Source organism: Felis catus, chromosome C1 (genome assembly GCF_018350175.1).
Source record: "Felis catus isolate Fca126 chromosome C1, F.catus_Fca126_mat1.0, whole genome shotgun sequence".
NCBI classification, from domain to species: domain Eukaryota; kingdom Metazoa; phylum Chordata; class Mammalia; order Carnivora; family Felidae; genus Felis; species Felis catus.
This window is the reverse complement of record NC_058375.1, coordinates 58,179,421-58,193,313: the sequence shown is the minus strand read 5'-3', so window position 1 is coordinate 58,193,313 and position 13,893 is coordinate 58,179,421. Positions and strand designations below refer to the sequence as shown.

Here is a 13,893-nt window from a genome sequence, read left to right as displayed (position 1 = left end):
ACTTCAATGTGTGAAAATTTGTTTCCTTTTTCTCTACAAATGGTTAAGTTTCTAGAGTAAAAAAAAAATAGCACAATACACACTACTTTTTTGTTAACACTGCCAAGATTTCATCACCTGTACTCGATTTTTAAGTCATGAACCAAACGTAAGCAAGCACAGTCGGTTCTCCAGGGGTGTGCTCTCAACTTTCAAAAGCTGTTTTATGAACAACGACTCGTGTCGGCTGCTTCACTATAAAGCACACAGAAAAATCAAGATACACAAGACAAAAAAAGTTTGATTTAGGGGTTAATAATATGGTACAGTTACTATGATTTTCTTTTACACCTACCATACAAATTTTGTAAAAATTAAGAGAAGAAAAGTATGTAAAGGAAATATTCTGTTGGAATCAAGCGTAGGGCTTTTGCTGACTCATGAAAATGAATATGAATGTTTCTGAAGGTCTCTGAATACACACAGGATGTGTGTGAAAGTGAGTAAGAAAGAGAGAGAATAGGTAAAACAACATGGCACATTCCTTACCTGTATAGTAAAATGCTTTATGTTCCAACATGTGCCATGCTAACCATACCAAAAATGCTGCTACATGAGTGTCAGTTCAAAAGCTAACTTAGCCAAACTCCTAAAGCCAAAAACAACATGTATGTCTGTTTTTAAAGCCTAATCTGTGTATTCAGATAAAATCTAAGGGTCCTAAGACAAATATTTATGTAGACAATTTAAATTCTATCCAACAGCAAAAGCCCTATACAGATGGATTAATCTGTTAATGTGCCCAAGCCCCCAAAATGAGAGTTCAATAATACAATTAAACTACATATTTGCAAATACCAGTAGTATTTCTGTAATACATATTAAGAAACTGCATCTCATCATAAAACATACAATATGTACAGGGCACTTAAGAGAAACTGGATAAGCTGCAGAAGAAAACTGTTGGGTGGTATTTTCAGCAGGGCCTGGTATATAGTTCAGGCTGAACCAGGGAAAAGAACTGTAAAACACAACAACAAAAAAGAAAAACCACTGTTAAATAAAGGTAATGGTTCCTTCCACCTATACTGAGAAGTGCCGATAATATAAACAAATGTATACTACACAGCACTGTTATCTTGCTTGTGTCAGAGCTGTCATCAATTTAGATACCAAGAGTTATGGAGGGGTGGGGGGAGAAGATCATTTAGATATAGGGCATTAATGCATCAATATTAACAAACCTACAAAGATTATGGGATAATTTTGCATGCAAAATTATGTCTCAAGAGGATAATATTAAGTATCAACATCTTACTCAAATTAGTGCATTTGCAACATATTTCTGGCAAACTAACATCCTCTTGAATATATTGTGAGACACCTGATAGAAGATCTGCATCCATTAAAAAAAAAGTCATGCATCTGATCCTCTGATTTAAAAAAGACTATTTAAAAATAAAACTACAATTTAAAAATAGCAATGAGGCCCCTCACCAGTTAATTTTCATGCGTCAAGAGTATTTTTTTTACTGCTGCTTTGATAGAACCATGAAATACTGCATGAATGTGTAGAAATGAAAGAAAAAGAAACAGACAAAAGAAACAAACATTAACCAAGGAACCTAAATAACCCCCAAATCCATTACTATTAAGAGTTCCTTCCATATCCAGCTATCTCAGTTTTTACCAATTAAGACTATTCCTTACCGTAGACTTTGTGTCTATTGTTTTAAAACACTGACCAAGAGCCAACACCAAAGTGTAAGAGCTAAAACTAGGGTGAATGGTGACAAAGGGATTGAGTACATCAGTTATTTAACGGTGGCAACATTAATACAGCATATCATACCAAGAATTAAATACACCAAAAACAGATACTGGAACTAAATACTTCTGTAATTCTATATACACTCCTAAACATTTCATTTTCATAACAGATACCAGAAAGTTTACTATGGCCTAACAATATTTAAGAAAGCCAGTTATATGATATACTGTATTATGTTCAGGACTTGGGAACTATGATACTTAGACAATAAGAATTCTTTAAATTTAAAGCCTAACTATAGTTTTGCACATTACTCACATGATTTGAACCTTGTTTCAAAAACTGCATTTTACTTATCCTAAATCTGAATTCTGGAAATTTTCTCTTGGTGTTAAGTCTTACCCTACAACAGGCACACCGATATAAGAGAAATTGCTTAATCAAAACACACTAAACTCAAACGTTTATCAGCACATATATAATTTAAAACCTTAAAATAGGGTTCACACACTTTAATATCATGGAGATAGATGTACTATTATTATATAACATGCCTTAATCCATCTAAGAATGCAATTTAATTTCTTTAGAAAACCACAAAGGCAATTCTTCTAAATTTTAAGGACTAGACAGTTCACAAATTTTACAAGGTATGGTGTAAATGTTCACACTGGTATTCAAGATCTAAGATAGCATCTAAAGTTAACAATATCAAGATTCTGCTTCCACTGACCAGTTCATTAAGGGGAAAGCATTTAAATTCTGGTCAGTATATATGTTAAATTATTAGCCTAAAATCCAGTAATTTTATCATATTTCAGTGATTTCTTTGATCAAAATTTATAGTAACAAAAAGCAAATAAAGTAGCAGTACATTGGGAACAAACTAATTATAAAAGGTCTCAGAAAATTTTACAAAATGGAATTAAAATAGTGCTGTCTTGTCACAGTGGCTTTTTTAGATCCAAAAACCCTGCTCATTATTTTTCTGTCAAATTACGTTAACAGCCTAAAATGTAAAAAGAGAGAAAATGTAGTTAACAAATGGTTACACCAGGAAAACACTTGGGGGACTTGAGTGCTTGCTGGCCTTTAGTTAATGTCTAGAATCCCCTGTAGCTGCAGAGGACCCACTGTTTTTCAGTCATCTGGAAGAGTTTTGCATTTGCCTTCTCCACTACAAAAATCACACACACAAATAACAGAGAGAAGAATTTATTATTTAGAGATATCTAGAAAATATAGCAAGAATGAACAAGAAAATCTGGCATAAAAACAATTCACCCAGTGCCCAGCTGGCACCTAAGCTATAGGAAATCTTGAACTTTCATAAAAACCAAAATCATTGCAACCCTTGGTATACTGGAATTCAATGTGGGTTTTTTTTTTTAAGTTATCTGTGAGAAGAAGTACTACATAAATAATACTAACCTAGTCATATTCAAAACAGAAATAACATCATGCATTTATTTGAAGGTTTCTACATAAATGTGCATGGAGTGAACCATTCACCTTCAGGACTTTTTCATAAAACTCAACATTAACTAAGTAGATATATCTTAAGGAATTACAATAGGGATATGGTTTTAATGAACTTAAAATGTTTTAAAAGAATGCAAAAAGTTAAATATCTTATAAAAACAGGCCTGATTTCTAATTTTTAGAATTAAAAAAATCTGCAAGTAAAAATATAGACTGCAGTATAACAAGGGTTTCAAAATGTTAAAAGCTTAAATTTCTAACATGCTACTAACGCTCACTCTACGACTATACTGAGGTAGATGGTCATCATAGGATGCCCTCATAGGTAGTTAAACAAAGCACAAACCTTCTGCATATGGTACGACTATCAAAGCTCTGTCAACGAATACAGTGTTTGTCAGATGCTGTGCCACAACTGCTGAATCCGGATCATGGAACTTAACAAAGCAGACACGGGAAGAGACTGGCAAAGGTGAATCACTAAAAAATAAGCAAATAACATAAAAAAAGAGAAAAAGAATATAAGCTAAAACACAAATGTATGACTCACAAACATTCCAAAAGTAAAATAGGCAGATAAAAATACATACCACCGTATGTATTACTTTATTTAATCACTTCAAAAGAAAATGACGTTTCAAATAAGGTACCGCCCACTGAGCTCCTAGCAAATTGCATGTAGAGAAAAACAATCACTATTTAAATTTACAGTGTGTCAAGTTAAAAAACAGTTTGTAACTATAATCTCAAGAGTCTGAGCAAACCACAAAACTGTCAACATTCTTTTCCATTAATACCATACCACCCGCTTTTTAATTACAGGTAAAAATAATTACTTTTGGTTTAGAAAAATTTTCATTACTGGTAACTTTTCAGAGTAAAAAACACAAAAAATTTCCACTTCAGGGATAAAAGAATATTGCAAGAAGGTACATCTTTTTGACAATCAAGCAGTTTCTTGACCTGACTACTAAATGCTGTCTTCTTTCACCTACAGCATGTTAAAACTCCTAGCCATTATAAATAAGGCTGCTTTACTCAGACCACCTTCAGAAAAACACACAAAAAATGTGTACACTTCTACAGTACTCCAACCCCAAGTATTACACAAATATTCAAAAATTCCCTCAGTTAATTGTTTTTATAGGTGTAACAAGTGAAGTGCAACTTATGGCAGGGTAACAAAGATTAGAGGAGGATTTTTCTCTTAACCCCACACCAAAAGTTATTTGAGAACCAATGCTCTAAAGCAGTAGTAATCACCAGTGGGGTAAAACACAACAAAACAACCCAGGTTCCCCACTCTACACAAATTAAATCAAGATCTTTGAAGTACCGAATGCCTCCTCCTCCTTTAATTCTCTGTGACGATTTTAACATGCACCCAGAATAAAGCACGACTGCTTTATTATAACAGCCAATTGCATTTTAAGACTCAATAATGAAAAGGTAAATCCTAAAATATATTGGAATGCTACTAGAATGGGGCTTGCTGCTAACTTTTCTAGTAAATTAGATTTTCGTGTGTACATAAAAATGTAATTACATCAGATTTGGCTACACTAGGTATTTCAGATAAGCATTTGTTGTGGCAAGGATTTTCCTCATAATTTAAGCACTAACATGAAGATATAATAGCTCAAGAACTCAAACCCATTAGAACTTTTTTTTTTAATTTTTTTTTTTTCAACGTTTATTTATTTTTGGGACAGAGAGAGACAGAGCATGAACGGGGGAGGGGCAGAGAGAGAGGGAGACACAGAATCAGAAACAGGCTCCAGGCTCCGAGCCATCAGCCCAGAGCCCGACGCGGGGCTCGAACTCACGGACCGCGAGATCGTGACCTGGCTGAAGTCGGACCTTAACTGACTGCGCCACCCAGGCGCCCCAAACCCATTAGAACTTTTAATGTTTCCTGAAAGGCATTGCCCATATACTAAGCACATACTCAAATTTAGGTTCAAAGCACAGCTGATAAGGTACATCCAAAGGGAATTTAAGCTATCTTATTACAGAAGCTTAATGCCAAATGTTTTTGAAAGGATACAGTGTTCTATCTTTTCAATGTGAAGCACTACTGGTCTATAATTTAACAATGCTGCACCCATAGTAGTGGAAAGAATGTCCTTTCAACAATTTTAGAAATAGCATCACTTTTAGAAAGTGTATCACTTTGTATTTCTTACATATCCACCTTTTTAGCACAAAATTAAAAAGTTCTTTAAATTATGCTATCATTTCATTCTTAACACCTACCACGATGGCTTGGGAAGTAGACACTTAAATTGCTGGAAAAGTGATCTCTACTATTTCTCTGACACTGTCATCTGACTAAAGGAGAAAATGACTATATAATAAGCTGTTAAAAGACATCGACCCAGTGAACAGTTCTTTTTATAAGAAAATTAGGAAATACTGCCTACGTGTTCACAGTGTATTTCCATTAATTCACAGCAATTAAAATGCTTAGTATTTTTTCTATCCATTCATGTCATTGCAATATTACAGCTATTGCTTGCAGCTATTATTTAGCTATATCAAACCTGTAAGTGGTGGGAAGCTAAAAGCGTGAATAATTAAATACTATGGAAAAGAGAGTCGTAAGTCACAGTAAGACAACACAGAAGGGCAAATAATTCATCTCCCCCCACTTCAAAATTTCTTTTTTAAAACCATTACTATTTGGACCCATGGGTACACTTTTCTATGTTCACTTAGAATTTATTAATAAAAGACACATACTAATAAGATAGCATGTTAGTTTCAGACTGATGCCTGAAATTATTTTTTTTAAATTCTTTTTATGTTTGAGACAAAAAGAGAGAGAGCATGCGTGTTGCACGAGCAGGGGAGGGGCAGAGAGCCAGACACAGAATCTGAAGTGGGCTCCAGGGTCTGAGCTGCCAGCAGAGCCCGACGCAGAGCTCGAACTCACAAGATGACGTGAGCCAACGCTTAACTGACTGAGCCACCTAGGCGCCCCTGAAATTAATTTTCATACCTTAGAATTTTGTCCAAGTACCACTTCCAAAAATATAATCGTGTAAGAATTAATATAGATGAAGCAGGGCTATTGAAAAGAACTGAGAAGCAAGACAGGAAAAATTGAGCCCTGTATGATGCTTTTGCCTTTAGGTACAGAGTGGCAGTATTTTCCCACTGTTTTTTAAAGTGTCCTCTAAGGGTTGTTTCCAAATCTTTTGGGATGCACAAAGAAAATTCAGATTTCTATTTTTCATCAAGCCTAATGAATCTGAGAATCTCTTTTGTAGGAGGGCTTTGATTCATAAGATCCACTGTTAATATACATGCCAACTAAAGTATGATAACTAGTTTAGGCCACCGATAACACTTTTTCAACTCCCACTTTAATACTGTTAACCAAACCATTTCTGGGTGGAAAATTTTGAGCATACAATCATAAACAAAGGCATCTCTTAGGCTCCCAAAACAACAGGTCAGTGACAATGTTAACATTCACCTGAAAATATGACTCTCTTGCCCTAATATGCCCTCTCCTTGTGTCCTTATTCAGTTATAAAGAAATACAGTAAAATGTTGCATTCAATTAAAAAAAAAAGTTTTTAAAGATAACGTTACCAAAGTATTCTGTTGCTTATACTTATTACCCCTGATATACTTATTTTTGGTGCTCACTTCCACAGCACATATACTAAAATTGGAATGATAGAAGATTAGCATAGCCCCTGTGCAATAACACTCAAATTCATGACATGTACCATACTTTTAATTTTTTCTAATATATTTTTTGTTACAAGGTTTGTAAACTTTTCCTCAGAAACTTAATGTATTACGATTTTTTTTTTTGCTGTGAAAGAAAACTAATTTTATTTTTGTTTTCCAGTTGGGATAAGCAAATGAGTTCCATGAATTAACTTTCAGCGACTTGAAATATCAAATACATACTACATCAGAGTCTGCTATAGTTATGGAGCTGGGTCTACTTGGCTATGCCTTCACTTGAAAATAAAGTCTTTTGGTAACTATAGAAAAATAATCTATTTTTGGTTATTTAAGTTACTGATGTGAACCTTCACCTTATTGTGTAACTTTGACACATGCTTCCCTGGGATCATTAACCCAATGAACTCTCTGGTTATATTCTCCATTCTGAAATACACTAAAACCACACATTTAAAGAATAGCTACTAACTGTAAAAGAATGATTCCACTCATAAGTTGCTTGGCTAAATAATGGAAATCCTTATCAAGCAAAGCAGTGAAGGACAATCACAACACTGGGGTGGAAATGCTAGTTCTGACACTGGTAGAGTAGTTTGGGAGTGCAAAACAAACTATGTGAATTTCAGTTCACTCTTCATAAAACAGGCTCAGATAAAATAGGAAAGCATCTAGCATATACTAGACATTCAGACAATGTTGAGTTTCCAATACGCAATTTAGGAACAAACAGAATCAAATTAACTATTTTCCTTTAAAAGAGAGTGAGAGAACACCAACAGAAGCTTCTCAAATAGCTGTATGGCTGTCATACCAAAGAAAGGGTTAGAATATTATTTTTTTATGAAACATTATCATCACTGGGTAAAATTATAGGCCGGTGATTTTCTTAAAAGAACCAAGAGGGGGACTCAATAATGAAACAAAGGGAGAAACCTTCTTGAGGAGATTGTCACTGAAATGTTTGGCATAATCCCAGGTCCTAGAATCTCCCTAGGCCCTGCCAATAGGCATTTATAAATCAGCATGTCAGCAGTGGTGGGTTAGGGCTGTCATGCTCCCCAGGTGATGCTGGTGACACAAGAGGCCACATATTCTAAAAGAGGGAGGAAGCTAAACCTAACCTGTCAGTTGGTAATTAGGGCTTTAGAGAAAAACAAAGCAGTTAAGTTGAACAGAGAAAGCAGGAAGCAGCAGTGTTTTATTTCTGTACAGGGTGATCAGGGAAAGTTTCTCTGATTAGGTGACATTTGAGTAACAAAAGGAAATAAGCATGTCATAGGTATACCTCTAGGTGAAAAGAGTTCAAGGTGAATATAAATGCCTTTTGAGGAAAATAGAAAATACATATACCTCCTTAAAAAAGTGGCAAATGTGTTTACAATAGACTTTATATATTCTGAACCATTCAATATTATTCTCTAAGTAAAAAAGTAGAGTTTTTGAATATTTTGGAATGATGAACCTTTCTGGAGTTCTATGTCAGATTCCATACCACATTATCCCTGGCAAGCTACCGCCGAAAACTGTAGTAAGCTTACAGAAACTGTCCATAAAGTATTTCCAAATTATGCAGGTCAGATTAGCAACTGAGACTTACATTAACAACGTTAAATCAACGTAAGTAGGAATCTACATCCATACTATTCAAATCACGAAGGCAACTAGGGTAATATTAGCATCTACTATATTGTCACCTTACAGTTTCAGATGAGAAAATTATATGTAGAAATATATATGAAGGGATCAAAGAGCAAAAATGTGTCAATATTTATCTGCTCTCTTCCCAAAACAGGGAAAAGAGTTCTTAATGCACAGCACTCCAGATCATGTTATCTGATGCACATCAGTTATTCTGTTTCTGATGGAACTACTCCTTTGATAATAAAGCAAATGTCAGACTCTGGTCCATCATGATTCTAAGATGTTGATCATTCATTAGGTAAAAGAGGAACCAGTAAACAGCCAATACCTCTGTCATCTGTTTATAAACGCATCATAAGAACAGCATTTTCAAAACTAACAAAACATTCTACAGTCAGCAACTGTAACGATATTCTTAATAACTTGTCAGACTGGAAAGAATTATTTCATAATCAATCCAGTATGTCAAATACTTCAAGAAATAACATGATTACAAAAATCATATCTGTCATTCTCATTTTCTGCCTTTTTACTGTTTATTAATTTCACTAACAACTTGATAAATGGTATGTCGTGGGAAAATGGAATAAAATATTTTTGTATGCTCATATTATGAAAGCTATTTGCCCTCCATTACCAAAGGCAGTCAAGTTTCCATTCAAAATAACAAAATGTTCCCCGAATTCTACACTTCGTGAAAATCAAGCATCTCTCTGCATGAATATTTCCCGAAAATTAAACACACCAATCTGAAAACACTAAGAAATCATTTGAAAATATTTTAAGCAGAAAGTGATGAAATATGCGAAATACTTAATACTGCAGTATAATCAACCTGTTATTTTAGAGTAAAAATGTACTTAATGATTTATTACAGCCACAACAGTGGATTCCTTGAGGACTCCAATTTCCTGTTTAGCACTTAAGTGACATCATAAAACTCTCAATGTACAGCGGGTACCCTGCGTTCATTAGACAGTAATATTTGAATTTTCACTCTTCACAAAGAGCACACCATTTTATTTCAAATGCTGGTTCTAGTATTTATCACGTAGCTTACTTCATAGCTTTATTTTTTCTTTGCAATTAACCCACTCATTTAATATTTTCGCAATGAGACAACAGAATAAAAACAAAAAGCCATCAATCGAAATTCAAAAATGTCACATTCTATTAAATTCCTCTCAAGAACAACTGTGAAACATAAAGGTGTACGTTTTTTAAACAAAAGAAAACCTTACGTTTCGGCTATAACCCATTTTTGTCATTAAAAAAATTAAGTATTAAGGCTCACTGAATTGTCAAAGAATATTAACTCAAATATATTCACTGCGCCAGAATCAGTTAACGGCAATACATAACAGTTAAGCGAACTGACACCAAACTTCATTATCAAATTAACATAGGAATGAATAATTTGGTTACTTTTCAAAGAACTCAAACATCTGACTTAAAAGAAACACAAACTATATACAAAATTCATAAAATTTAGTTTGCCTTCCTCTCTCTCAATGCTCAAAGAACGACCACGTTGGCACAATTTAAGAAAAAACCCCAAATCCTGAGATTTTAAAAGGCTGCGCCTCTTTAATCCCCAAAACACTGTCTCCGCTTCTTTGCGTTAAGCCTCATACGCAGTTTCTTTCACAAGTACATCAACAGCCTGCCTCAACTAAAGCAACCTGGTCCAAGGGAGCGTCGACAAGGGCCTAGGAAATGGTGTAGTTAGGCCCCGAACGGGGAGGAGTTAGTAAAAACGGTGATGGTGGACGATACTCACTCTGGCGGGAAGAGGCGCAGTTCGTCGATCTTGCCTAGGAAACCGAAGAGGGTCCGCATCTGCTCAGAGCTAGCGCTCGGGGAGACATTAGTCACCTGGATTACCTCGGTGCCGCCGCCTCCGCCGCCACCGCCGCCGCCACCGGGCCCGCCGCTGGGGCCCGGGCCCGCAGTACTGGGGACGACGGTAGTGTTGCTCATGGCGCTGCTCGCGTTCTCGCTCCTGCTTTAACACATCAAACACACAACAAACAGTGAGAGGGAGGGGGAAGAGGAACCGGTTCGCCGGAGAGGAGACAGACGTGTGTCCGCTGTTACAGCCGCCGCTGCCACCGCCGCCGTTCCTCCACCCCGCCGCTTGTCGGGGGTGGGGGGGGGCGAGAGCGCGCGAGTTCGAGACCACGAGAAAACAAACGGCCGCCCCCACCTCGCTTTCCAACCACCTCACTCGCGGGCCCGAGCTCCCCACAATGCCTTGCGGCGCAAGGGCGCGTCACCGTCGACCCCGCCTCGCGCAGGCCCAGCAAGCCTCGTCCGCAGCCAGAAAAATGCGAGGCACCGCGGTCTAATGGAGGTCGTCGTCCCTCTTCGCTACCCCCACCTTTTTTTTTTTCCTTAAGAAAGAAGCGGAAGGCATTAACTTTAAAAAATAACCATTCACTCCTCTGCAAAAAACTGCACACCTTAGCAACTATTCTTATTAGAAATGACCACGATATTTATTTCTTCACACAGAAGAGCTACAGATCTGTCCAGTTACTACGGAAATTTCCTCGCTAGTTACCAAATTTTCCTCTCCATCACTATACAGTTATAAACCTTTACATACATTTTGGAAACATTAACTTTTTAACCAAGTTGCGTTGCCACTAAAACCTTGAAAAGAGATTTCAGTGTTTAGCGCTTAACACACATTTTATTTCACAAGTTGACTTTTTAAAAGCACACTTTATAGTACCTAAATATATTCAAGTATATGATCTGAAATTTCTACAGAAAAACTTGATTTACATACATATTATCTTGCTTAAAATAATTTTGAAGCTTTGACGATGAAAAATTGTTTAATTTTTCAATCTCATCTGAACTACTCACCCATTTTATCCAAACACGTGCAGCTCCCCAAACCTGACAAAATCTTTCATTTCACTGTGCCTTTATACAAATTATTAATGCCTTCCCTCATTTTATCTGCCATCCTCTGTGGGGCCTTCCTTCCCTCACACAACTTCTGCAAGCTGACTTAGGGCTTCCTCTTCTCTGCTCGACAACAGAGGATACATATACTGTATTTGTTATGTTGACATGTATCTCCTCCCAAAGCCTTTGAGTTTTCTGAGTCAGTTTAAGACTCAGGGAAATGTCTGTCACATAGTGAATGTCCAATAAATGTATTAAACACATGAATAAATATGCCTTAATGACAGAGCCATTTACTCTAAGACGATTGTTAAATATTTTACTTGCCTCTAAATATTTTTGGAGGCTAACACCTGAAGCTAAAACCTGAGGTCTTACAGGATATTTTTGTTCGTTAATACATCTATGCAATAAAGAAGTCAAGAGTGTGATTTGTGAGAGATTAGAACACAAAGTTATTGAGATTTGGATGTAGAGGCAATTAGCTAGGTTTATGCACTAAGTCCCTTCTACTAGTTCTTATAAAAACAAGGGGTAGGTTGGTTGCATGTAAGCCTCAGTAAAATTACAAATTACAACTAATGGCATGTCACTCATTGGTGTGTACTTGTGAATATAAAAAATGTCTGATAATTTATTTTCTCACTTTGAAGCTAACACATGTAACTGCCAATTACAGACTCTTAATTTGTTAAAGTTAATTTGTATCAGGACACACAAAACTGAGGCTGCCCTAGTGGCCTGGCCCAAGTCATAAATCTAAACCCAAGTCAGCCTGCACCTACGGGAAACACCTACCTCAAGGAACCTAACTTACACCAATCACAGTCCTCTAACTCAGCTTTTAGTTAACTTATCTTATCTAGAAAACAGGGCCTGCTAGCTTTATAAGAAAATCCCTCAACCTCCTGGCCAATCATGTCCTATTTCTGTGCTGCTTCTCCTAATCTTCTCTAGAACATGCTCTTGTCCAAAATCTTTTGGGAAGGGTGTTTAACAGTTTGTGAGGCACCGTAATCCCCCAATCCATGGATTGTCTTCCCTGGAATAAAGGACATCAAACCCATTACCAAATTGTTTTTGCTTTGTTTTGTCATATGAAAAGTTCAACACTTACTAGAAGTACCTATCATGTGCCAATCCTGCTACATTGTTCTATGATAAAAGGACAACACAAAGGCAGGGTTCATACCTGCCTTTTTTTTTTTTTTTCTTTAATGTTAGCATCTTTTTATTCTTTATTGGTGGATACACAGAAATCTTTTATGTTACTCTACATATATCTGACATATTTCATAATTAAAATTATACATTCAAACCAAAGAGAGTTTTGTGGTAAGATAAAATCTTTTAAACCATCAGAAGCCAGTTTATGTATAATGACTCACTGAATATGCCAATAGATGGTGTTTCCAAATGGAGAAACAATGTGGCAAAAAAGAATCTTATTATAATAAAGAGGATTTTTGAGTATTTTCAAGTCATCTGATAGGTAGAAAAAACACTAGATCTAGAGCCAGAAGAGTGGTCAGAATACCACCCTGTCATTTATAAAGTGTGATTTGAAGAAATTTCACTTCACTTCTAAGAATCTACGTCAATCAGGACCTGAATCATAATCATGAAAATCTTTGTAGGTCTAACAAGTAGATTAAATAATTAACTACCTTGAGTTATTGTTATATGATGCCCATAGAAATAACTAAAAGCAAATAAATATATCAAAGTAAATAACAAGTATATCTATTTTTATATCTATTTTTTATGTTTATTTATCTTTGAGAGAGACACAGAATCTGAAGCAGGCTCCGAGCTGACAGCATAGAATTCGACATGGGGCTTGAACTCACAAACAGCAAGATCCTGACCCGAGCTGAAGTCAGACACTTAACTGACTGAGCCACCCAGGTGCCCTGAATCTATAGTAGTTTTAAATCACTTCAGATTTGTTTAGGCTCCTGATTAAACATAACTATAATATAGAATCTGAAGATGGGTATAATGGTCATCTTAATTTACTTTAACCTCCATATCATAAATGTTGTTAAAAACTTACTAATTCCTTCAAGTATTATGCACCTGTTATGTTCCAGGATTTTCCTAGACACTAGGAATACAGTAGAGAAAAGATAGTCAATGTCCCTGATCTCATATAACTTTAGTCTGACAAACTTTCAATGAATAAACACAAAGATGTATGTGAATAATATGCCATGATGAAAATAAACCAGGATAAAAGATAGGGGAGAAAGTGTTATCGAGCTGAGACTTTAATAAAAGAAGGAAGCAAGCCTTTTGAATTTCTGGGGGAAGAGCAATCCAAACATGAGAAATAGCAAATTAAAAAGATCCCAAGGGCAAGAATAAGTTTGAAGCTTTCAAGAAGAGTTGGAAGA

At 35.9% G+C, this 13,893-nt stretch overlaps 1 protein-coding gene and 1 pseudogene across 12 annotated transcripts in view; one reads left to right on the top strand and one right to left on the bottom strand.

Annotated features, from left to right (window-relative positions):
- Positions 1–13,893, bottom strand: part of SRSF11 (serine and arginine rich splicing factor 11) — a 43,854-nt gene that overhangs the window by 17,470 nt on the left and 12,491 nt on the right. For 2 of the 12 annotated variants that reach the window (XM_045034771.1, XM_045034772.1), the window contains exons 1-2: positions 10,359–10,772; positions 3,579–3,712 (exon numbers count right to left, since the gene is read on the bottom strand). In XM_045034771.1, coding sequence (XP_044890706.1) covers positions 3,579–3,712; positions 10,359–10,558 — 334 coding nt within the window. In that variant the 5' untranslated portion in view covers positions 10,559–10,772. The other 10 variants (XM_023258822.2, XM_045034773.1, XM_023258819.2 and 7 more) reach the window with 9 other exon arrangements.
- Positions 6,882–6,981, top strand: LOC111562082 (annotated as a pseudogene).